The 26394-nt window shown below is 48.4% G+C and overlaps 1 protein-coding gene across 9 annotated transcripts in view; it reads right to left on the bottom strand.

The window, feature by feature from the left end:
- Atg7 (autophagy related 7) overlaps positions 1 to 26394 on the bottom strand; it is a 279653-nt gene that overhangs the window by 169487 nt on the left and 83772 nt on the right. For 8 of the 9 annotated variants that reach the window (XR_008214479.1, XR_008214474.1, XR_008214477.1 and 5 more), the window contains exons 8-16: positions 25824 to 25912; positions 24035 to 24156; positions 18877 to 18967; positions 16234 to 16378; positions 14641 to 14799; positions 11918 to 12112; positions 10734 to 10934; positions 9641 to 9756; positions 5016 to 5091 (exon numbers count right to left, since the gene is read on the bottom strand). Coding sequence is in view for 1 of the 9 variants with exons in the window: in XM_052721064.1 (XP_052577024.1) it covers positions 5012 to 5091; positions 9641 to 9756; positions 10734 to 10934; positions 11918 to 12112; positions 14641 to 14799; positions 16234 to 16378; positions 18877 to 18967; positions 24035 to 24156; positions 25824 to 25912 (1198 nt within the window). In the remaining 8 variants the exon portion in view is untranslated. Of the gene's footprint in view, positions 1 to 5011; positions 5092 to 9640; positions 9757 to 10733; positions 10935 to 11917; positions 12113 to 14640; positions 14800 to 16233; positions 16379 to 18876; positions 18968 to 24034; positions 24157 to 25823; positions 25913 to 26394 lie in introns of all 9 variants that reach the window. The other variant, XM_052721064.1, reaches the window with a different exon arrangement.

Genomic DNA, 26394 nt, shown 5'->3' with positions numbered 1-26394 from the left:
GTGCCTGGGAAGTACCTGCTTGGTTAGGTGGAAGGAGAAGGTGGACAGCATGACCAGGACAGAAACCACAGCAGCCAACACAGTACAACTACAGACCAGCCACTTTTCCTGTCACTGTCTAGCGGAGGGCCACAGAATCCAAGGGAAGGAAGCAACGTCCTCTTGGCTGGACCTCCTCTAGTAGACAGTCTGTTCATCTCCCAGGGCACAAGAGTTGAGCATCCTTGAATCCCAAAATAAAGAGACCTTATTAAAAATAGAAGGCCTAGAGGTGGAGAAATGGCTCAGTGGTTAAGAGCACATACTGCTCTTCCTGAGGACCTGAGTTTGATTTCCAAAACACACACACATCAAGCAGCTTACAACTGCCTGTAACCCCAGCTCCAGGGGCATCTGACTCCTGACCTCGGTGGGCACTTGCATTCGTGTGCATACATCCCAGCCCCCATAATTAAAACAATACAATTAGATCTTAATAAAAAAAAATAGAAGACTGAGGCCAGGGGAGAGGGGCACCAGAGCCTGAGCAGACAGGCAACGAACAGTGGCAAGAGCCTCCGGCTCCCTCTCTACCTTACCTCACTTAGAGGCCTCTCAGGCCAGCCTTTGCTGGTGCCCTGCCCTAGTTCTGCTTTTCTGCAAAGAATAGAAATAAAGAATTCAAGAGCCCCAGAGAACCATGGGTTTCCAAGTGCAGACCTAGGGGATGGGCACACACACCCAGGCACAGGACACATGCAATCAGAGGCTTCTCCTCACATCTACCTCAGAGTTCATTTTTATCTTTACAAAAATGCTAACTGCTCAGTCTGCAAGACAGAACAGGGACATCTGCTGCAGGGTCCTTTTGAGGCATTCAGGCAAAGGTCATTAGACACAGGCTACTAAGTTCTGTCAGTCTGGTGATCTTCAGCTATTCTGTAGAGCCAGCCTTCACCTGAATCCCCCCAAATCCTGAGCTTTGTCTCCCAGTGAACAGAACCCATCCTTATGAAGGAGGTCCTATGTACTTTGCATCCTCCATCAACAGAATCTGTCCTTATGCAAATTACAAATCCTTCTTCCCTAGACCCTTACCCTAAGCACTGTTCATCAGCCAATAGAACTCTGTCTTATTGTAAGGTCACAGGTGCTTTGCTATAAAGATGTATTTTGCAAGGGAGTTTCTATGGAGCCATCCCTGAAGCTCTGCTGTGGTAACTGTCACATGGAGATTTCCTCCCCAAAGTTTCACTCTGCTTAAATAAGAAAAATAAACCCTTTGGTCAGACTCAGCACCTGCCCAAGTGGTGCTGACCTGAGTTTCATTCTTCACCTCATGTGGATCATTTCCTTGCCAGCCGTGAGGCCTGCAGGGCCAACAATCTTTCTCTGCGTCCTGACTGAGGGTACAAGGTGACATGTGGCCTCACAATCCTGTTGCCACACCCTCTTCACTGCACTGGGCTGTGATCTTAAACAAAGCCTTAACTTGCCCTGCGCAGATATTTGTCACCAAGAAGAGAAAGCAAATAATGCAACAAGCTTCCCGTCTGTTCCTCTTTTCAATGTGTGGGATGCACATGTGTGCAGGCACGCACACACACACACACACGCGCGCACGCGCGCGCGCACACACACACACACACACGTATGTGCAAGTGAGTGGGGACCAGAGGTTGGTCTGGTATCTTCTTTGATCACTGTCCTCCTCATATATGGAGGCAGAGTTTCCCACGTGAACTCAGGGCTCGATGGTGAGGCTGGTCTAGCTAGCCAAATGCTCCAAAAGTCTCCTGGTCCTCCTCCCAAGTGCAGGCTGGGGTTACAGGTGGGCAGCCATGCTCACCCTGCACTTCTGTGGATGCTAGGAAGCTGAAATCTGATCCTGCGCCTGTGCACCACGTGCTTTATCCGCGGAGCCCCTCCCCCACTCTCACTTTTGAGTCAGGGCCTTACTATGTGCCCTAGAGAGCTTTGAACTCTTGACTACAAGCTGTGCCACCATGCTGGATATCATTCTCTTAATAAAAGATCCAGGACGGTGGGAGTGGATGGGATGGTGAGTCTTTGCTGAGAACTACAATCTTGAAGTTGTCTGCCGAAGACTCCTGACCAAGGGGTACATACTGTAGGAATCCGCTTTCAGAAAGCTCAGAGTCTGACAAAAGCCTCCTGTGAGTTGAGAGAAGTTCGTGTGTGTGTGTGTGTGTGTGTGTGTGTGTGTGTGTGTGTGTGTGTTCACTTTGTGAGTGCTTGGATCATACATTTAATGATTTGGGTCATTATCTGTATGTGGTTTATGCATTAATACATTTTTTGAGGAAAAAAACCACTCTCTTTAAAGACAAAGCAGTTTTACTCTGACTGCTTGCAGTATCTAACCCCTGTGTGCTGGGCCAGAGACTAAAAAAACAAGTGAATACAAAAAAACAAAACAAAAAACCAAAACCTGCCACCCAAAGAGCCTGTTTTCTCCCATCAAGTGGTTTTTCACAGTTTTCAAGTCCAGTGCCCGGTTTCATCAGCTATAACATTCAGCTGATTTCAGGTGGGGACTAATTAGGTCTGTCGAAGTCCCTTGACAATATCCGAATGGGGTCAGTTTGGCTGTGGACCAGAGTGGGGCAGAGCAAGCCATGGCCTCCCAGGTCCCCCTTAGAGGACAGCAGAGAAGTCAGGCAATGTTCTCCACTACATAGTGATGTTCGGGAGATGTTGGGGGTGGGGTGGGGCTTTCCTGGCATCTCACTCCACAGGCGCAGATTAATAAGCACTCTCCTTGGGGCACTGAGAAAATGAGCCAGAACCTTACAGGTCATTCTTTACAAGCAAAATACACAAAGGGACTTAGCTAGCGCCTCTCCAACAGGAAACCATTTGTCTCTAGAGTAAGGAGGAGGAGAAAGAGGGGAGGGGGGAAATGGGGGGAGAGGAGGAGAGGAGGGAGGAGGGGAGGGGAAGGAGGAGAGGAAGGGAGGGAGGAGGGGAGGGGAGGGAGGAGGGGAGGGGAGGGAGGAGGGGAGGGGAGGGAGGAGGGGAGGGGAGGGAGGAGGGGAGGAAGGATGCTGAGCCTGCTACCAGGCCCAGCTCTGGGGAGATAATGCTCCCTAATCACAACACAGTTGCACAAATAGAGTCCCCTTCTCCTGAGAAAAAGAAAAAAACAAAAAACCCAAACATTTGTTTAAATGGGGACTGAACAACTCTGATTAATTTTAAAGTTCTTTTTCCACTTTCCTTTTTAGAATGTAGCTAAAAATAAAGGCTTAAAGGCTTAAAACTTGAAATAAGTAAGCAACACACACACACACACACACACACACACACACACACACACACACACACACACGGCTTTTACCATATACGGTGGCCTTATTCTTCAGCCTTTGAAAAGGCCAGATGAAGAGATGGCCAACAACCAAAACAACCCTTCAGAAAACTGCAGAGGAAGAAAGCTGGAAGACTTAGTGAATGGCGGGCAACTGCCAGGCCCGCTCATGGGGATGAATGCCCATGGAGCAGTGAGTTGCCATAGCACTTGGGAACATGTACAGGCACATGCATCTGACACAGCCATCCCTCCAGGGAGGGTGCTCTGCCCTCTGGCCTCAGCACTGAGGAAGCAGCAGAGGCTCCAGTGTAACTTCAAGGGAGGAACCAGTGCAGGGCATGACTGAAAATTTAGTGAAGACCCTCCTCAGCATGAAATTGGTAAGAGAGATGGGGCCAGGGCTCCAGGGCAGGAAGACCTGGCGAAGATGTGAAGGAGAACAGCCCAGGTCAGCCCAGAAGCCAGCAGTCCTGTGTGTGGTGGGGGAGGACTGGCTACTGTATCACCAGGCTCTGCTGCGAATGTGTCTGTGGCAAAAGACTAACACGTTCAGGTCATACAAATGCCACGCTTGGGAACTCTGAGCGGAAGCCACCTTTCCTGGGGTTGCTACCTTTCCTGGGGTTCTATGGTTTCCAAAGTCGAGGCAAAGGTACTCCTGGACACTTGCTAAGACACCTACTTTCCTGACATGAACAGGTTAGAGACAGGAAAGCAGGTTTAAGACAGGAGGTAGTGCAGACGAGACAGATGGAGAAGAGCGGGAGGCTGAGGTACCACCATGCAGGCCCAGGCTCTCCACCCACAGAAGCTTTGAGAGAGCACCAGTCACGGGCAGAGTCCAGGTGGGCTTGGAGCGCAGCTTCTCTAACTCTGCATGGTGGTGGTCTAGCTCTTCCTTCTGCTGACTCACTCACTCTGGAAAGCACCAGGCACAGGAGCGGGGCGACTACTCAGGGCACGTGTTTGGTATGCATGAAGCCCTAGAGTTTCACCCCAGAACTACACAAACAAGTTAATTTGTCAGGCAGAATCTGCACTGAAGGGACACATCCCGGTTATGGAGTGGAATGCATGGGACTGTAGAGAACAGCTCCCCAAATGTCACGCTAAAACTGTCCTCATGTTCCCAAAGGCAGCATGTAGACTATGAGACACAGGACCTGCAGGCCTCATCCCACCGTGTCTTCTTCCTTTTCAGCCCCAGGCATGAACTCTGCAGGTTGTGTTCTGCAAAGACCCTGCTTCTGGGTGACACGGCTAACAGTCTGCCCATGCTTGCTCAGAAAGGCTTCCTGCCCAGGTAGGGCACTGGGCACTGAGGGCTACTCTACATCCGCTGGGCTGGCACCCATTAGCCTGGCCTCCGTGACTCCCAGGGAGCTTAGTGTGGTTTGTAGACAGGAAAACAAGGCCCTGAGAAGTTTTGAGACTGGGCCAGGGAAGGCCACACATAGCAGGGCTGAGACTGAACCACGCCTGGCTGTCCCAAAGCCTGTCCTTTCTTTTCCTACTGCATGGTGGAGTCTGGTTGGCAGCTTCACATCCAAGTCAGGTGTCCCCAGAACAACATTCCCCAGGTCACAAGGCCCCTGTGAAGCCTCAGCTGCAGCAGTTGTGTTGGTGGAAGGGTGAGGTGTCCCCACCTTCCCCTCCACCGGAGAATTGGGGCAGGACCCCAAGTTCATTCCCAATCACTCACCTGGTGAGGCACAAGCCCCAGAGAGGTGGGAGGCTCATTCATGCGGTCGTCACTGCTGCTGGCGATGGCATAGCCCCTGCAAGAGGGAAGCAGGAGGGCTCTCAGCTCACAGCTCACATGTGCTCATGGCGAGTACAGAGAGAGCATCTAGGGGCACTGGACAGAGTAGAACCAGATGCCCTTTGCTGGGCCTCATAAGCTAGCAGGAGACTCATTCCATGGGAGCGAGGGAAAGGCAGTCACTAAAAAACGGGCACCATGGAGTGGGGAAGAGGAGAGCAAGCTTGTGTTGTCTCTAACCAAGCCGCTCAACCATTAGCTGTGAAGCAGGAGCAGGGCGGGGGAGACGGACTGCATGATACATCAGGGGCATGTGAGATAAATCGCCAAGTGCAAGGCTTGCTTGCTTCCCTCCCCCTCTCTCTCTCTCTCTCACTCCCTCCCTCCCTCCCCCCTCCCTCCTCCTCTCCCTCCCCCCCCCTCCCTCCCTCCCTCTCTCCCTCTTATCCCCACTCTCTCCTTTCACAAGCTCTCACTACACTGTGAAAGCCAGCTAGGCTTGGACTCTCCTCCAGCTCAGCCTTCCAGCAGCTGGAGCGGGCTGTGTACCCCACAGGCTCCTCTCACCTGCTACACTGATCCAAATGCCATGAACATGGAGGAAGGAGAAAGAAAAGGAATGAACTGGGCAGAAGTAATGGGCTCCTCCCAGAGAAGGGCCACACTCATTTATGTCCCGGACAAAGGGGACAGGGAGTGGGATCAAGGAGGTGTAGAGCCAGCTCTCAAAGATTTTACTTCCTACCAGGGGGTAGTAAGAAACTTGGATGGCAGGGGAGGCGAAGGCAAGGGAGGACATAACTGCTCATTCTCCGTTTACGCCTTGTTCACCAGTCACAGGCCCTCTGAGTCACGTGACAAACAGACTACTGCTGTGGTTGTCTGTGGGAGCCCGTTCTCGGGTTCCTCGTGGCTTTACCCAGCAGGTCCGCATAGAGGATGATTAGGACCACGGGCCTGAGTGCAGGTGTCTGGGATGGTCTGCACTTGGCTGTGCTGGGGGAGGAGGTCTTTTGCTCCACCCCTTGGCGTCTCTATAAAAACCCTGGGGCAGAGACAGTCGGGGCCCGTTGGAATAGGTTCCAGGCCCTCTCGAGGCTATCCTTTATTTTCTGTTTATCTCCGCAAGATTCTCCGCAATAAATCCTTCTATCTAATATTTCCTGCTGCTCGCACTCAAGAAAACTCTGGGGAACTGTGGGGGTGGTTGGGTAAACGCCCCACAGTTGTCCACACTGTCTTTCTTGGAATTCCATTTGGATGAAAACTAAGCATTTTCTGCACTTGATTCTCTCCACCTGCACTACAAATGGCCCACTTAGCACACCACTCCAAAGCAGGTTGTGGCAGCGATGGATCGATGCTGGAGGAGCCACAGCCTGGCTGCCACCCACTGGCCGCTTGAGTTTTACACACCAAGCTTAGCTCCCCATCAGAAACAGGAGTGATAAGCAAGGGGAGATGGCAGGAACTTGTCATGCTGGCAGACTGGGGACCACCCTGAGTGGGAGGGCTATATGAGTTCAAGGCAAGCCTGGGATACACAGTGAGACTCTGACCAAAAATAAGAAAAACAAAATCACAACTACTAGTTTCCTCCTAGTGAGTTCAATAGGGGGTTGAAGAAGTAGACAGTTGTAATGTTCTTGGGGCAGGGCCTTGCACAGACTTGAGAAATGAACCACTGCATCTGCAGTCCAGCCTGGGCACCTGTTTACCCACAGGCCAAAATCATAGATTCAGTGGAGAGTAAGAGCAGTGTGAAATGAGATCATATGGAAGGTCTAGACCTGAAATGTAACAATGGAACTACAAATCTTGATGGTTTGAACCTTTGCCAGGCACAGAGAAGAAAGAGTCAACACACAGGCAGAGGAGCCAATCAAAAGAATGTGCTGAGGCAAGGGAAGACCGGGAGAACGTGAAGGATGCAGGGACTCGAGTGAGAGATGCAGGGGGACCAGACAGAGTACAGTTCGGAGTCCTAGAGAGCACGGAGGATGAGAATGGGGAGAGTGGTTCTGGGGACAGGGCCGAGAAGTTACACTACAGACGGAGCTCACCATGCAGGAGACGCCGGAGGCTGCAGAAGGCTGAGCCAAAATGAACTAGAGCAGACAGACTGCCCCAAGGTCACCGGGGGACAATGGCCACAGGGAGAAGAGGGAGACCACTCAAAGGAGACAGTAAAAGGGATGAGAGATGACTCACAGGCCCTGAGAGACAAGAGCCGGCTGGGGGCCCGGCGGTAGAGTACCTGCCTAGCATGTGCGAGGCTTAAATTCCAATATCCAGAAATGATGCAGGGTGGGGTGGGGGGAGGAGCAGAAGGGGGAGGAGGAGGGAGAGGAGAGAGAGAGAGAGAGAGAGAGAGAGAGAGAGAGAGAGAGAGAGACAGAAATACACTAGTCTAAAATTCCATCAAAATGAGAAACTTCCTTAATTACAAAGACATTTTCAGACAGACAAAAACTGAAATGCTTAAGGGAATTCTACAGGCAGAAGAAAACGCCTTTGGGTCACACGTTTGGAGACACAGGAAGAATTGAAAAATGTTAGGGAAACTAAACGAATATTAACCATGTAACAGTGTCTTCTGGGGTTTAAATACGTGAAGAATTTTCAAAAATGAATGTGAAGACACTGCCGGTCATCTAGTCAACATTTAGTCTCCTCTTCCACCTCTCACAACTTTATTTGGAGAGGCAACAGGCCCAGCTGACAGATTTCTTAGCATTCCTTGCTAAGTGAATCAAAGGATGCATCCTCTAGAAAGGGTTTTCAGGGGCAGCTCACAGGTCTGCATCACCAAGGCAGAAAAGGACCCAAGGAGAAAGTGGCTGACCCCCTGTCCACAGCTGCTATGACAGTAAAGAAGCACAGGAAACAGTGGTCTTGGGACTACGCAACCAAAATGGCACCTCGTGGCCTTGAGGGTGTGTGCTGATGTGAGCCTCGTGGGTCTGCAGAGTGGGGAAGTTGCCCTTAGAAAATCCAAGCTAATAACTGCAAGGGCATGCTGAGGTCAAGACAGCCAACGGCCTGTGCTTTGCCTGCCGTGGGTTGCCTGGACTAAAACCACAACAAGTAGGTAAGATCTACGCTCAGGATCAACAGGGAAGGCACCGGGCCTGCACTACCCCATGAACTACAGACAGCCCTGGGAACGTGCTGGAGCAGCCAGGCTGGAACTGGGCACAGGCACGGGCTCTGTGGGGAGGGCTGCAGTTCTGGAGAAGCAGCTGGTGACAAGACAGGTGCTCAGGTTGAACAGGAGGAGGGACATGAGCACTCATCAAGAATCTGTTTAAAATCAGATCCCAATAGTGACAACTCTCTTATTTGTCACGCTTGCCCCTGGCAGCCGGTGAAAGAGACACCAGTCTGATGTCACCTGTGACCTTTCGGATGGATTTTGTCCATTCTGTAGTTAAAAAGGTGTGGTGTTGTTTTAAGCTGTAGTCATCTGAAAATGTTTCCCAGAGAAGAGTAACAAAGGGGCCCTGCCACTTGCTGCTGAGCTATCACGACTGATGGATTCTGGGAGGGAGGGAGGGAGGTGCCCACTGCTGAGCCCAGCAGGCTCAGTGCATAGCCCAAAACCCATGGTCACACCGCTGGCCCCGGGCAAACTCAGTGGGTCACAAAACAAAACAAGGAGTCGTGTATATGACAGAGACATTTACAGGGTAGAAGGGGAAGACAGGTGGTGGGAAGGAGAGTAATCAGCAATATAATCATGTTAAGTACACGTAGGAAATCACCCAAGAACAATCCATTAATTAAAAAGGCAGAAAATTGATGAAAGGAGTCCCTTTGTCTCAAGCCCCATGGCTTTTACTTTGCTACTAAAATAAACGCTTATCTGCCTGTGAGTAGGTACTGTCACACAGATGTGATCATGGAGAGCACAGCAGCACCTTGTGCCCACAGCTGAGGAAGGCTGAGTGGCACATGCTGAGCCTCTGGACCCACCCTGGACTGTGGACTTAGAATTTTATTTGGCCAAGTCCCTGGACATGGAACTCGGCCACAGGCAGCTGACACAATTCATACTGCCAGTGACACATTATATACACAGTATATACAGTATACCCATTATACAGTATATACATTATATACACAGTATATACAGTATACCCATTATACGTTATATACATTATATACACAGTATATACAGTATGCCCATTATATGATATACACATTATATACACAGTATATACAATATACCCATTATACAGTACATACATTCACAATGTCCAGGGCTAAGAAAACCACAACAGACTAACAAAAGAGAAGTGTGAAAGACCAAATGCCCCTTCCAAAGTCTTCCTTATCAGCTGCCAAAAAAACTCAGAAGAATTCAAGAAGGGCACAGGGCATACCCCAGAGATCACATACTGAGTATTTGGGCCAAAGAATTGGACTAGATTTTTTTAAAGTCTTGTTTTGAGGTCAGAAAAGCCAAGAGGTTGAGGGAGGCCAAGAGAGTCTAAGGGAGACAGTGCTTAGTGATTACTGACAAGCACTCAGTTCAAATGTTCGTCTCTAGGCTCCAGACTCACCCCTCAGGATGCTGCAGGACAGAAACCATCAGCTCCACAGCCAGGGCACCTGCAATCACGGCCAGGCCTGGGCGGCTCACCGTGCACTGCTGGTCCAGTGTCCGGTCTCTGGTTGACTAACAAGAAACAATCAGTGACATGTATAGAATATTCTAGTCCAGGTAGCCCTAGGTGAACCTGAAACTCCCCAAGATAGAGCTTTAAAATACAACCAGATTGTTGTAGCTGACAAAGGCTGGCCAGCCTCACCCTATTGTGTCTTGGGAGGATCATAATAAATAAAACAGAGTATGTAATTAAATGAGGCAATATGCTGAACAGGATGTGCACTTGTTAAGAGACAGAGACAGGGACATTGACCATCAGCAGCATGACCTCATGGTGGCTCTGCACCCAGTGCTCCTGTAGAGGAATCCATCCCCTCTTCTGTGCTTAGTGGGTGTGAGGTTGAGTCACAGAGTAACAATCGTGAGTAGCTGGTGACCCTGTCCTGCCATGCTCCCCGAGGTAATGGCTCAGAGTGACTCTGAGGAGGGGGCCACAATCTCCACCCTGCTGTCCTCTGTTCCTGCACATTGCCTCATCACCTTGACTGTAGTCTGAGGACTTAACTACAAAACCACAAGCATTTGTTACCATCTGTTTCCATACACAAGCCAAACCTGGGTCAACTCCACAAATTCTAACCTTCTAAATGGGGGCAAATCCTGCAGTTATTTGATGCTATAAAAATTTCATGGACTGAAAAGACATGGCTGCTGTGGAATATTATTTTAAGGTGAGGAGACAGTGGAAGGCCTGGACTAGAACCCAGGGTTTTAGTCTCCCTATCTGGGGCTCTTTCTATAACGGACCAGCTTCTGCAGACGTTTCCTTACTCAGTTTCTGTCAGATGGTTGTAGCCACATTCATGCAGTGACTGTGGCTCAGCCATTCAAGAAAGGGTGCCAATCATGGCTTAGGGTTGGATAATGCCACCCACCCCAACTAGAGAATGCTCTTTATTAGACATCTTTAAACAGCCCTGGGAGGACCCTGCCCCAGCACACAGGATGCTGAGTAGAGCTGTTTGTAACCATGGAATTGAACTTACATCTCCTGGAGCCACTACATCATTGCAGAAATAGCAGCCAAGCTTGTATCCAGGGATGTTAGCAAAGAGCGAGGAGCCCAGGTCAGCAGGTGCCATAAGGTGGCTTGGGCACAGGTCCCCAGCTCCCTGTGGCTTGGGTTTCTTCAGGCCGTGTCTCATGACAACAAAGGTGTCAAACCCCAAGGCAGCGTTGATGACGAGCTGTTGGCATTGAAGGAACAAAAGGGAGTGAGGAGAGACAAACTTCAGGCCAAGGCTAAGTCCACACGCAGCTACCTTTAAATGGCTTTCTTTTTCCTGTGATGTAACTAGACTTCAATAGTCAACTGAAACCTGCAAGAGACTTGATAAACTGCTAACATAAACCATCTCATTTAAAGCCCCTACAAACATTGTCTTTTCATAGACAAGGATATCGAAGGTCAGAGTTCTACCTCTGTCCCAAGGTCATGCAGCTGATAGAAGAGAGGCGTGGAGAGCAGTTGGTGGGTGCCCACAGCATCTGCCCTGTCCTTTCAGTTCCTTGGAACATTTTACTGAGACACCATTTGTAAACCATGATCACCACTACATGGGTTTTAAGAGACACTTTCTTCATTTGTGCTGTAAGAACTCTTCTTGGTTGTGGTTTAAGTTTTCCCCCAATTTTCGGTCACATACAAAGAATCAAGAAAATGCATGCTGGAGAAGAAAATAAAAACCTCTCCTGATACAGCTCAGGGGTTCCAGAAACTGCTGGGACATTGCCTCTTTTATCTTCTCTCCCTTCCTTTCTTGTCCTTTGCCTCATACATGATAGACAGAAGATAGACAGATGATAGGTGACAGATGGCCGACAGACAGATGGGGTGGATTGTGGTAGAGGCAGACATGCATGTTTTTATAGAGAGATGTAACACTTAAGATTCATATACTATTTTATCTTATATATGGTATTTTCTCATCACCATTCTTTGAAAAGCTCCCTGAGAGTGAGAGCACACTTAGTAATGCATCCTACAGCACAGGCCCTTGACCTTCATCTGTACCCAGAGTGGCAGCTGCAGGGATTGCTAAGAGAACAGTAAGCACACCCAGGCTGGGTGACAGCGTGAGGTAAAGAAGGGCTGTAAGGCCACAGAGGTCACCGCTTCCGGGGGGGAGGGTGGGCTGTGAATACTTCTCTCTTGGGTGGCACACCCCACCTTCCGCTTGCTGGCTGCAATGACAGCAGGAAGCCACCGGCTCTCTCTGGTGTCCATTAGCAGGAAGATGACATCATGGCTCTCGATGAGCTGCTCCAGCTGCTCCACATCTCTGCGGGCCTGCTCCATCGTGACGTCAGAGAAATTCACAGGATGTCCTGGCATGGGGATGCTCATGTTGAACCCACTGGCATTCTAGGGAGGCAATGGCCATACTTAGATCACTTACAACCAGGAACTTTCTGTGTATAGTGTTACTGCTCTTTCCCTCAAATACCTGGGCCTATTCACAACCTTCTCCACTTCCTTGAGCCATGTGTGTGTGTGTGTGTGTGTGTGTGTGTGTGTGTGTGTGTGTGTTGCTGAGGATGGAGCTCAGGGCCACAGGTGCAACACAGCCAGGGATGTTCACTTTCCACAAGAAGAAAAGTGTGCCAGCATCACAAACTGTGCCTCGATCTTCTGCATCCCACTGGCCACAGGCAAGTGTGGTAACATTGGCTTTCCCAGAGCTGTTGAAACACTGACTGGAAAGATGATTGCAGGGGGTGGGCAGCAAGTCTGCAAAAGCTCAGGAACTAGCCGGGCGGTGGTGGCGCACGCCTTTAATCCCAGCACTCAGGAGGCAGAGCCAGGCGGATCTCTGTGAGTTCTAGGCCAGCCTGGGCTACCAAGTGAGTCCCAGGAAAGGCGTAAAGCTACACAGAGAAACCCTGTCTCGAAAAACCAAAAAAAAAAAAAAAAAAGCTCAGGAACTAAGTGGCAACACTGAGATTCAAAGCAACATCTTCACGGGCCAACGGTTGGTTCACAGTCCTCTCCAGTGACAGACTAGACTGCTCTCCCAGGGGGGCATGCCTGTCTAACCTACGGTAGAATGACAATCTGTGCCTTCTTCCGTAGAACTCTGCAGGCTTCCCACTGGGGAGACAGAGTACACTGCCTAACGCCACTGAGCCTGGGCTTGGCCGGTGTATTGCTTGAGCAATGGGAAGAGAATGGGAATTGCTGTGCTGAGGTTGACATGAGACTCTCTAGCCTTCTATTCGCTCTCAGAACTGCAGGACCAGGAGACTGTGGCTCCTTAAGCCTCCATTTTGAAACAATCACATACAGAGCAGACTGGAAGCTGAGTCCAGCTTTGCCTATCAGCTAACACATACAGCCTGCATACCTCTGGTGTAGACTCACAGCTGGATGTCACTGAGATTTGGGGACTATGAGATACGTCACGCTGTGCTAGAGAGACCTAACTAATGTCTCAATGATGGGGCTGTGGCTACCCAGCACATAGCTGGGTACACGGTGGATACGTAGTCAATGCTATAGAATGCCACTCGATAAATGATGCTCCTGAAGGTGCTTGTGAAACAAAACCATTAACAACGGCAGGCTTCGGTAACAGACGATCAATGTTGAAAGGCTAAAGGCAGGCAGGCTTTCCATGGCCGGGCTGAGGGTGCTGCTTCTAGTCCTGCAAGTACAAGCAGAGCCTCAAAGGTCACTAACGTGTCCCCTGTCAGGTAAAATGATCATGTTCTTGCTGAAAGGCTTAAAACACATCTCGAAACTTACTTTTATTCCAGTGTGTTGAGTGTGCTGGCTAGTTTTTGACAAATTTGAACCTCGATGGAGGAATTACCTCTATCAGGCTAGCCTGTTGGTATGGTGCTGGGGATGCTGTGAATGTGTTGCTCCAACTGATTGATAAATAAAATGCCGATTGGCCAGCAGCCAGGCAGGAAGTATAGGCGGGACAGGCAGAGAAGAGAATTCTGGGAACAGGAAGGCCGAGTGAGGAGTCGCCAGCCAGACACAGAGGAAGCAAAATATAAAAGTACCTGTAAGCCACAAGCCACGTGGCAACTTATAGATTAATAGAAATGGGTTAATTTAAGATGTAAGAGCTAGTCAATAGTTAGCCTTACATCTTAATATTGAGCAATTTTAATTAATATGAGCTTCTGAGTGATTATTTCACAAGCAGTTGTGGGGTCCATGGGGCTGGGCAGGACTGGAGAAAACTTCAGCTACAAATGGTGCCCAACGGCTTGAGTTTCCACCTCAAATCTGAGAATACTTAATAATCAATTCTAAACAAGAGCCAAAACCAGATTCCTCCTTCATGTCTCATGCGGGTGACTAGACATCGCAACATGCGGGCTTGAGGTACTCTATGGTGGGTTCGGCGTGCGGGTTTGATCTGCATGCAACATGGCAGATTCCAAGCCGCGCACTATGCTGTGGGGTGGATATAGCTTTTGCTGGCCTGCCAGCTTCTGGGGACTCTCCTGTCTCTGCCTCCTTTCTCACCATGGGAGCACCAGGATTACATACACATACTTCCATGCCTGGCTTTATATGGGTTTTGAGGATTCAAATGCAAGTCTTCATGTTTACATAAAACATTACATGCCAAAACTACACAGAGAAACCCTGTCTCGAAAAACCAAAAATAAACAAACAAACAAACAGAAAACAGAAAATTTTACATGCTTTATCCAATGACCCCTCTCCTCAACATCTTAGTAGTGCTTTTAGAAGGCCACCACTGAGGTGAGGCAGTTGGCTTGGTCATATGACGCCTGTCTGGTAGGAAATACCACATGTCTGATCCTCAGTCACCATTACTACAAAGCCTCATTCCCCAGGATCCCCAGGACTTAAACATTTACAGTTTACGGGGCAAGAACATGACTATTCCCCGCAAATCATCAACATACCACTCCGGGAAATATTTTCTGGAGCCGCTCTGCTGCAGCCAGGGCCTTGGGCCTGCCACCCCCCAGACAATCTTCAAATTCATACAGAGGCTGCCTCACAGGGTTGGAGTAGGAGATCTTGGCGTTGTCCACAAATGTGACATGTCTGACACCCCAGCCCTGCACAGAAACAGGAAACCATACCTGATGAGCATGTCTTAGTACACATTTCTAGAAGTCTCTAGGAAGGATTTTGCTTCTGAGCAGCTGGGGACCTTAAAATATAGGAAACTGAAGAAACTGAATTGTACAAATCCAGTTTTTGATCATTAGAATGTCAACTTCTTTTTAAAAAACAAAACAATTATATGCCAGGGCCTAGATTCCCACAGTCATTAGACCAGGAAATAGCAGAGTTATTGTCACTTACAGTGTTATTTTTGACAGTGCCACTAGGGCAAGATTGCAAGTGAACACTAGGAGACCGTTACTGTGTTGATTCAGGGTTAGCGGGCACCCCACAAGTGAACGCTAGGAGACCGCCAGTGTTGATTCAGGGTTAGGGAGCACCCCACAAATGAACGCTACAAGACCGCTACTGTGTTGATTCAGGGTTAGCGGGTACCCCACAAGTGAACGCTAGGAGACCACTACTGTGTTGATTCAGGGTTAGCGGGTACCCCACAAGTGAACGCTAGGAGACCACTACTGTGTTGATTCAGGGTTAGGGAGCACCCCCAGACGTCTTTGGCTTCTCTTAATGAGTAACTAAGTATAAATATCAACTTCTCTGGAAACTCATTTTAGATGTCAGTTAACTCCAGAAAAATGACCAGCAAGTGGTCCCCATGTGAAACAATGAAGAACATTCTCAGAGTATTTCTCCAGCTGGAGAAACTTGCTTATAACCCAGTCTTACAAGGTGAGTCTGTGTTCTCATGCAAGTTGTCATGACGTCACAGACATTTTCATAGATGAGACCATTTCTGGAAAGGTTTTTATTTGAAGATCCGTTTGTTTTATGCACCGTGTTTCGCCTCCATGTGTGTACATACATGTAATGCCCAAGGAGACCAGAAGAGGGCACTGGATCTCCTGGAGCTGGAGCTACATGCTGTAGTGAGCTGCCAGGTGGATGCTGGGAACTGAACACACGTTCTCTCCAAGAGCAGCCAGTGGTCCTAACCCCTGTGCCATCTCTCCAGCCCCTATATTCCCTTACAATTTTATACAACCACATAGTTTTAAAGTTGGACTAATAAGTTATAAAGAAAACTTTTTATAAATAGCAGTCTATGAGACAGACAGCTTTTATGAATATAAATGAACAGATAAGTGACAAGGCCCATGAATGGCCTCCGTTTCCTTCAGCCAGGACAACCTCAGTGGTAATGTCCTTGTGTATGGAGTCTGACTATTTGTGGGAAGGGAACTGGACCGGGACTGGAGGGGCATCTTCCGCTTCTGTCTCACAATGACTACAGATTACTCTTGAACTAGCGTTGCTGAGGAGAGCCGGAGAGGAATGGGAGGGGGCACCTAGGAGATGGGAGGCACCAGTGCTGGGAAACAAGAGGCACAGCTGGACAGCTGCACAGAGGTCCCCAAACTCACCATCAGTGTCCTAGCTACATTACACCCCAAGGTACCAGCTCCCAGCAACAGGCACTTGACAGACACGACCTTGTCCAAGTCCAAGGTGGGGACCAATCGCCAACACATCAACTTGAGATTCAGATCCACGGATGACTCAGCCAGCCTGGAAAACAAGGGATGGATGTGCTGGTGAGTCATTTGAATGAAAAAAAAAAAAGAAATAAAAAGGAGAGGACATGACAGCTGGTAGGTATGGTGGAGGAGGGGAGAGCATAGTCAGAGGCAGGGACATCCGGGACAGTCCAGAGTGGACATGACCAGACTGAGCTGGGCCAGATGAGGAGAGAGGGGGAGGGAGAGCAAGAGAAGAGCCACTGACCAACAGTGGGAGCTTGAGCCAAGAGATGGGCATACATGCGGTGGTGAGGGCGAGGGAAGGATCCCCCACTCCCGTCTCCCCTGCCAGGTGAGGGAGCTGACCCTCCCCCTTATCAGCTGCAGCACTCAGGAAATCGGGCCTTGCACTTCACTATTGACGGATGAGGGTGAACTGGCCTGAGAACGTGAGCTTGGGAAATCTGGCTCCACCCTTCATCTGCCATATGGTGGCAGAGGCTGGGGAGAGATTCCCCCCTCGATGCCTGTGGAGTAGAAGAGCTGTCCCTGCCCCTCACCAGCTGGAGCACTCAGGAGAGTGGCCCCTGGGAAACCCAGTAGAGCTGGTCCTGCTGTTGTATGTGCACGTGCCCTGAGGGTATGAAAGAAGGAGAACGCGTCCCACCCCTTGCTCATTACTACAAGCAGGGGTAAACTAGCCGGGGCAATGCTGGAGATCTCACCCTGGTGGTAAGGATGGAGAGAGCCGGTGGGCTGACCAATCCTGCAACTACCCAGGCCCAGAACAAGGAGTTGGTCTACTCCAACATCCACCCCATCTATAATCTGCTGAAGCACATGAAGGGGCCGGTCCTCTGTACCCAAAACTGCAGGATCTCCATGACACAGGGCAACAACAGGATGTGGGATGTCTTTCTGTACACTGTGAATATGTGGTGCTCTCATTGGTTGATAAAAAAAGCTGTGTGGCCAATGGCGAGGCAGAATAAGGTTAGGCAGTACATTCACACTGAAGATGGAGATGAAGGGCAGAGTCAGGGCAGATGCTGTGAGCTGCCCAAAAAGCAAGATGTGAAAGAACCAGTAAGCCATGGGCCATGTGGTGATACATAGATTAATAGAAACAGGTTAATTTAAGTGTAAGAGCTAGTAATAAGCCTGATCTACTGGCCAAACATTTATAATTAATATAAGCCTCTGAGTAGTTATTTTAAAAGTGGCTGCGGGGACTGGGTGGAACAGAGGAAAACCTCCATTTACAGAGTCCCAGTGAAGGCCCAGCATCAACAGTGTAGCAGAAACCTGAGGCCTCAAACCAGATCAATGACTCTTTGCAATGAACACCTGCAAGTAAAGATGTGTGGATTAAAGGGTATACTGTGTGACTCGCTGTGTCACACTACAGTGTCCATGATGAGATTTTTCTTTTCTTTTTCCCTCTTAATTTGATTTTGTGGGGAGGTTGCAAGTGCAGAAGGCAGATACGAAGGGACAGGGAGATGAATGGGATCAAGATGCACGATATAAAAGACACAAAGAATAAATTAAAAAAGTAAAAACAGAGAGAGAGAGAGAGAAAGAGAGAGAGAGAGAGAGAGAGAGAGAGAGAGAGAGAGAGAGAGAGCCAAAATGTCTGGATTATACAGGGAAGGGCAGCCCAGGCCCTGGGATGGGGAGTTCAGGGTAGGGGGTAGGATATGCCAGTCATACCCTGTAACAGGTAGGGACTGAGGGATGCTAGGAGAACCTGGTGGCCAGGTCTGCTTTGATATGTGTTAATGGGCACCTCGGCCATTTGACCCAGGCTGGAGACCTAACACATTCACATGTGCTCCAGTCTTCATTTCTAACAGAGAGACAAGATCTATGGGAGGAAACAAGATGGCAATAATCAGGCAATCGGAGTCAGAGTGAAAATGAGAGGAAGCTTGTAGGTAACAGAGTGGAGAAAGGTTATCATGCAGAAAGCAGGCCACTTCCTCTGCGATTGCTGGGGTGGGCCCAAGTCCCTATATGGAGCTCCTAACAGCAAGGGGAGAGGGGAAGTTAGAGCAGTCCCGAGCTGTTGTGTCGGCTTACAAGAATGGCTCTTCCAAGTACCAAAAACCCTCCCAGAGCATAATAAAGGGTACGCGGATTCTCATCCTTGAAAGTAATGTGGCTTCTCCACAAATGCAATGCTCTTTATAAAATCCTTCAGGGGTGGTAGGTAGGACAAAGTCTACAGCCGGGAATAAAGAACTAGAAAGGGAGGCAGAGGCAGGTGAGCTCTGCAACTTCCAGGCCTGCCAGGGCTGCACAGTGAGACTCTAAACGGCAACGACCATAGAAACTAGAAAAGGCCGTGCTGAGGTCCGGGTGTCTGAGAGTCTGAGCTGGAAACAAGAGTGGAAAGCCGCACATGCCTCGGGATGCCTGGCACACTAGTCCTCAGGACAATGTGGACCAGCAGTAGCTGGCTCTACTACCGTTACCAGCACCCCTGAACTACACGGCACAGCATCGGCCACACCCACTGGAGACAATGGCACCCGTCATGTCTACCTTTTGGGGTCCATGCATCCGCTGAGGTTCACCATCCTTGGTCCCATGCCTCCTTTCTGGTTCTTCTCCCAGCCAACTGCTTTAGGACAATCTTAAGGTAAATAAAACATAAGGTTTACTAAAGGGGAAATAAAAACAAACCTGAACTCATGTCTTCACGCTTGTGTGGCAAGCACTTCAGACTGAGCCCTGTCACCCCAGCTGCCCTCTCCTTCCCTTCACATTGACTGCCCTCTTCTTTTAACAATGCTTATTTTATGTGTATGAGTGTTTTGCCTGCATGTCAGTACACCACATGTATGCAGTGTTTTCAGAGGCCAGAAGAGGGCATCAGATCCCCTAGAGCCAGAGTTACATACAGTTTTGAACCACCATATGGGTGCTAGGAAGTGGACCTCTGCAAGAGCAGCCAGTGCTCTTAACTGCTGAGCCATCTCTCCAGGCCAGCTGTCCTTTTATCTCCTATACAGGAGCCCCTGGAACTCCAATCCCAGAACTCGCCAGAGTTTATCTTAGTCTGTGCTACAAAGAATGAGATGGTATTTCCATGAGTGTAGATCTGTCACTGTGTGGAGTGCTCTTTCCACATCCTGCAGTTAACAGAAACCCCTCAGGGCCACAAGATCTCTCACAATTCCTGCTGCTGTTCTGGGACCTCCGTCCTCTCCTTTTCTCAAAGACTTCCTTCTATTTAGAATAAGCTTCAACCACTGAGCAGAGAACTCTGCCTTAGGTTACATTTCAATATTACTTCCAGTGTCTGCTCTAAGTGAGGCTCTGGGGCTGTGCTGGGCTGTGCTGGGCTGGGCTGGGCTGTGCTGGGGCTGAGCTGGGCTGTGCTGGGCTGTGCTGGGCTGTGCTGGGGCTGAGCTGGGGCTGGGGCTGGGCTGGGCTGGGCTGGGGTTGGGGCTGGGGCTGGGCTGGGTTGGGCTGGGTTGGGCCTGGGGTTGGGGCTGGGGCTGGGCTGGGTTGGGGCTGGGGTTGGGGCTGGGGCTGGGCTGGGGCTGGGGCTGGGCTGGGGTTGCAGCTTGGTAGTAGAACAATATTCAGTGTGTGAAAGCTGCAATAATGGAGCTGAGTTCCATCATCAGTGACACACTCTCTCACACATGTGCACACCCCACATATATGCTAAAACACATGCACAGGTTTTTTTTTTTTTTTTTTTTTTTTTTTTGGTTTTTCGAGACAGGGTTTCTCTGTGTAGCTTTGCGCCTTTCCTGGAACTCACTTGGTAGTCCAGGCTGGCCTCGAACTCACAGAGATCCGCCTGGCTCTGCCTCCCGAGTGCTGGGATTAAAGGCGTGCGCCACCACCGCCCGGCCTATGCACAGGTTTTAACACAAGATACACAATACACACACACACACACACACACACACACACACACACACAAACATTTATATTCAAACTCCTGCACACTCAAATACTACCTACACTAAGACACTCACAAATACACACTGACAAAAGTCACTCTGACAATGTCACATTTACATATGTGTACATGTGGACACACATGCTCATTCAAATACACATTCACTCACACACTCAGATACCCACAACTCACAAATACATTGACATACAGGTATGCACACATACATTCACCTACATACACCTACAAAGATTAAGCCAACACATACATGCAATATTCAAACAGACACAATCTTATACATGCCCACCCACAGTCATATTAACACATGTATCCATACTAACAGAGAAATGTGCACTCACATCCACATATGCACTTACAGGCTTGTATACCAAGTCACATACATAGGCTCACACTCTCACACTATGAAAGACACTCCCAACACATGCTCATGTCAACTCATACAGATATATAGGCTTACAAATGCATGCTCACATACAATCATATTCACATGCATTCACACATGGTGTACATTCACACACACAAAAACACACTCACATTCATGAAAATATACTTAAAGACCTTTAGAGTTGCATATATGTGCACACAAATTTTCAAACTCACACATATTCTTATGTATATCAATACATGCTCATATACAAGTACCAATTCACACAACCCTGTTGTAGAATATTACTTTAAGATGTGTTACATTTGTCTATGCTGTGGGACATTTGTTTAATGATACAAAGATGTGTTGCATTCTTTTATGTTGTATTTGTTTAAACTCTGTGAAGCCTTACTTTGCCTGTCTAATAAAGAGCTGAATGGCCAATAGCCAGTCAGGAGAAAGGATAGGCGGGGCTGGGAGGCAGAGAGAATAAATACGAGGGAGAAATCTGGGAAGAGAGATCTGGGAGCGAAAGGAAGAGAGGTGGACATCAGAGGCCAGCCACCCAGCCAGTCACGGAGTAAGAAGGAAAGACAGACATATAGAATAGAGAAAGGTAAAAGCCCAGAGGTAAGAGGTAGACGGGATAATTTAAGAAAAGCTGACTAGAAATAAATCAAGCAAAGGCCAAGCACTTATAAGTAATAATAAGCCACTGCATAATTATTTGGTAGCTGGGTGGTGGGCCCCCAAGAGTAAAAGAAACCAACTACACAACCCCCCACACACACGTGCCCATAAACACTAACACTCCAAATCACACATATAAAATACTCTCTCACATGCACAAACACATGTGTGTACACACAATTACATAAACCCTCATGAATGCACATGCTTTCGCATTCACTAGCACTCACATGCTCACTTTTATTTAAGGATACACTCAAGCACACTCCCAAAACTCACACACACACCTCATGCACACACACTCAAACGTATGCACATGCTCACACTAATGCTCAGATGAAGGCGTCAGGACTTCTTTACTACGGATAAAGGGCTTCAGAGCTCCTCACTCATTTTCTACTGTGAATTCATTATTCTAAACTATTCTTACATCATGTTTTAAAAATGCTTTTCAGATACTACCACCATGACACAAGCCATGGTCTCCCCTTTACATAAATGGCACCTAAGACAACTGGACATTTCAAGTTAAAATATCTACGTATACAAGCCCCTCCCCTTTCTATTTATTTATTTGTTTGTTTGCTTATTTATTTATTTAGAGACAGGAACTCATGTACCCTTGAATTCCTGGTTGGCCTTGAACTCATGATCCTCCTGCCTCTACTTCCCAAGTTTTGGGATTACAGGCATGCACTTCCATGCTCGGTTGACTACAGCCACTGCTAAGAAAATTAAATGCACTGTAAACTTATTAATAATGAAAACTACTACATGTGAAGATTAGTAATCTACACATCTGCTTCTATATAAGCCATCCTCATAACACACAGTCCCAATGAAGGAAGAACATGTTGGGAATGAGCCGGTGTCCACTCCAGCTGGGAACCAGGCAGAGCACAGGGGCAGGGGAAGCGGGATTGCAGCTAATCCCCAGCAGTGGCCACACCTGCTTCAGCCAGTGTCCAGAACAGCTTTCTGCTACCATGGAGGCTTTACCACTTCTCACATCACTGCTGTTCCAACTGTGGGATGCCTTAGAGAGCCACATGTCGCTTAATGATGGGGGGAGTTTGGAGAAATAACAGGCTGCTGACTGACCCGCTCTGAAAAGACCACAGAGTGTACTTATACAAATTAAGTGGTCATGAGATCCCTAGGCAACAGACTCTTAAGGGACCACCGTGCTATGTGGTGGATGTTGTTATGCCACACATGGCTACACTGGAGAGTGTGGCTATGGAAACGCCTTGGGCTCACATCATGATGCTAAGTAAGTCTTCATAATGTTTATTATACAGCTTTATTTGCAGCTAAGTGGAAACACTAATTTATATGTAAAACAGAAGGAAAGTGCCCCTTCTAAGATGAGTAATCACTCTTCAACACAGAGCATGAAGAAGATGGAGATGTAGAAGCCTTCATCAGTTGGGAATGAATAGCAGGCCTGGTATTGAAAAGCATGAGCCACACCAGAGAGGGGAGCAGAGTGGCTCAGTGCAATCACAGGAAGACAATGTGTCCCCACGGGATAAAATTAGGAGCACGGGAAAGGGGTCTGGTGGCTGCATCTTCTTGGCTTCACTTTTTAGTGACCCACTGTATACTCTATTTTTGAGTTGCAACTTAATAAATGGAAGTCAGTGCATCTTAAGGGAGCATGCCAGGAGCTATTTCAGGATGCACCAGAAGAGGGCGCCAAGCCAAACGCTAATCAGAAAGCCTCTGAAAGGAGTGGCTTCCTCCCTGGACCTCGCAGAAGAGTCTCTGTTCACTTCTCCTGTTGTATTTAAAATCTCCAGGCTGGAGCACAGAGTCAACAAGAACTGGGGCGATCGTGAGTCCTTCTGACTTCAGCACTTGGGAAGAGATGAGGCATGCCACCACCTGATGCCCCCACACCAAGGCACACCAGTGCACTGAGGAAAGCTGTGCCATCTGCATGGAGCTGCTCTGCAGATGTGCATCACATGGATGTAGGGGATTCATCTGGGAAGAACTATGCAGCGATAGTGTGGACAGTAAGCTTAAAAGATCCCTGAATGAGCAGCATCATGGGCTGGACACTAACTACTCAGCTTTCACACGGGTCACACACTTCACACACAGTACTTTGTGGTGTGGGCATTTTCCCCATTCACTCAGACTTGCGCATGAATTCTACCTTGAGTGTGTATGCATTGCATGTCTGTACATACACTTTGTATAAATTTGCACACAACAGACACATCTAGATCTATTTGTAAAATGCCTCTCAGACTGTTTCCTAATCTATAAAACATGGATAAATGCTAACACCTGCTGCACAAGGGTGAGAGAAGACATTAGAAGTGGAAGGAGAAATGTGCCTTTGCTGACTGATACCCTGTATGGAGAACAGTGTTACACACACCTTCAAGTACTCAATGAATAAACACGTTAATTAATTAACTTCCTCGAGGAAGAGGCATGAATAAAGACTTTGTGTTGATCAAAAATTAAACAAATAAACATAAAGCTGGAGAAACACCTCCCAGACTGGAAAAGTCTGCTGGAGATGCTGCCAGCGAACTCAGCCTCTGCTCAGGGCTGACCACAGTTGCCCTCTGCTCCAGGTAGGCTCTCACACTGCCTGCAAGGGGAGCTGTGCCTTCTCTCGGGCCATTGTGAGGCTGGAAGCAGGGTCTCTGGTCACTCATTATACACACTGGCAAAGACTTGCCAATTACCTGGGCTAAATGCCATTTCTGGAAGTTTCACCTCGAAGATGATGCTGTGTGCCACATCTCTCGCCCCCTGCATGGTGCGGTCTCGAAAGCAGAGGACTTCAACGGTCTGGAAACTGCCGCTCCTGTTGCCCCCACCGGATTTGTGTTTATTTCATTTGATTAAAAAAGGAGAAGAAAAAGAGCTGGCGTAAGTGCTTTCCAGGCCAGCTGCTGAGAATCCAGGGCATGCAATCATGCCTGTCTGACCTCCTTAACCTTGGAGAGATTTTGAGGACATTCGTGCAGGCACCCTCTGTCTGTGCATTTAGAGTCTGGCTGCCAGTTTAGCTGGGATTTTTTTCCCCTTAGGTGAACTTTTCTAGAGCAATCACACAGCAGACAGAGAGTTCTGACAAAGGAAGAAGCTTTTAAATCCAGGGTGGGATGCTCCCAAGATCTTAACATGGGACCCCTGAGGCCCTTTGCCAGCAGCCAGGAGACACACAGCAAATGTTCTGGGACTCGCTGAGTGCACGAATGACCAGTCTCTCTAGGGTCTGTCAAAATTTGTCTATCTTTATATTTTGGAGTAAACATTTTTACTTAAGTAAAGCAAGCATAGAGAAAATCACACAATCCCTCTAAGCTTGACCACACCTATCTGGAGCACCCCCCCAGGTCCTCACAGTGACTTTGCCTGATGTGAACTACATAAATGGAATCATGACATGTATTCTTTCAGGCTGGCTAAATTCACTAAACACTGTGTTTGAAAACCCATCTATAGCTGGTTGTGCTGGTGAACACCTTTAATTCTGGCACTCAGGAGGCAGAGCCTGGAAGATCTCTGTGAGTTCCAGGTCACCAGAGCTCTCTACACAGTAAAACTCTGTCTTAAAAAAAAAAAAGAAAAAGGCACAAATGTGGTGCACATAAATACATACTTGGGCAAAACACTCAATACACATGAAATAAAAATAAGCCTTAAAAAAAAAGCAAGCCGTGCATGAAGATACACTTGGATAGGACACCTGCTATGAGGTGCCTCCCAGGCCTCTGCCATCCATTCGGAATGGAAGGGCATGAGGCTGGGTCTAGGAACCACAGTGCTGCTATACACTGTGTGTGTGTGTGTGTGTGTGTGTGTGTGTGTGTGTGTGTGTGTGTGTGTGTATGCCTGCTTGCATCCAGCCTGTACCACTGTGAGCAACAAGCTCAGAACACCACCACAGAGCCGTGGGTGTTTTTAACTCCAGCAGATCCTACCACAAGTGTTGCAGCATCTTTTGTGAATTTTGCTGCCTCCCATTTCAACTATACAAGCATAGTCACTTTCATAGGTGATTTTTGGCAGGGCTGGGGCCGCTGACCTCTTACAGGTTTATTTCCCTGATACCCAGTGATGCTGAGTGTCTTATTAAGTGTAAGTTGACTTTTCCTAATACCCCTTTTTATTATTTTAGGATTAGGAAAGATTTTAAAGGTGGGAAGTGGTAGCAATAGGAAATTCCTGTCTAAAAGCAGGAAGGGAGGGCTGGAGAATGTCAGTATCAAAGTCTCCAACTATGACCTCACCATGATCTAAATGACTTCAGCATAGTACAGGCTGGGGCTGAGGCTGGGACTCCTTAGCAGACCTGCTTAAGAGCACCAGGGGTAGAAACTGGACCATAACTAATTTAATTGGCTTATTTTCTAGTTTCCATGCCAGGAATGAAATCAATGCCCTTAGGGTAAGATGCTGACATAAGTAGACCCTTATGGAAACATACAGATGAAGACACACAGACATGGACACACATGTAAATACCATCTGTGGGCTGCCAGGACCAAAAAATTCCTCAAAGGCCATCCGGGGTACTGGGCTAGGTTACAGGGATCGTACACACCAACTGTTATCTGTGAACAGAAAACACTAGCTGAGAGCCAAACACCAGGTCAGTTTGATAGTACCACACGAGGCTAACACTCCATAGAAAGTGGACACTTGGCTGAAGAGAAGAAAGGCTTGGGATCTCACCCTAGACAAGAGGACTCCTGGACAGGTAAGAACTGGAACGTTTTTCCCTGTGCTCCCTGGCCCAGCACAAAGCATGGCAGACAGCGGGAACTAGAGAGAAAGGACAGGAAGGGATGGAGAGACGGAGGGGAGGAGGAGGGGCAGAGGGACAGAAGATAGAGGGCTGAGGACTGTACTCAAGACTTACAAGGAGGGCCCTCTGAGAAATGCAAGCTGTAAGAATGGTCCATCTGTGTGTAATGAAGACAGGAAATGAGGACAAGGCCTGGGCCCCGAGTCTACAGTTGGTTCAAATTCAAAAGCTACATGTCTGCAGAGTGGGAATACATGTTCCTCCCACCTCTTTCCACTGCTCCCTTAA

The sequence above is a fragment of the Peromyscus californicus genome, unplaced genomic scaffold (genome assembly GCF_007827085.1).
Source record: "Peromyscus californicus insignis strain IS unplaced genomic scaffold, ASM782708v3 Scaffold_6__1_contigs__length_162567912, whole genome shotgun sequence".
Classification (NCBI taxonomy): Eukaryota; Metazoa; Chordata; class Mammalia; order Rodentia; family Cricetidae; genus Peromyscus; species Peromyscus californicus.
This window is presented reverse-complemented; position numbering and strand designations above follow the sequence as displayed.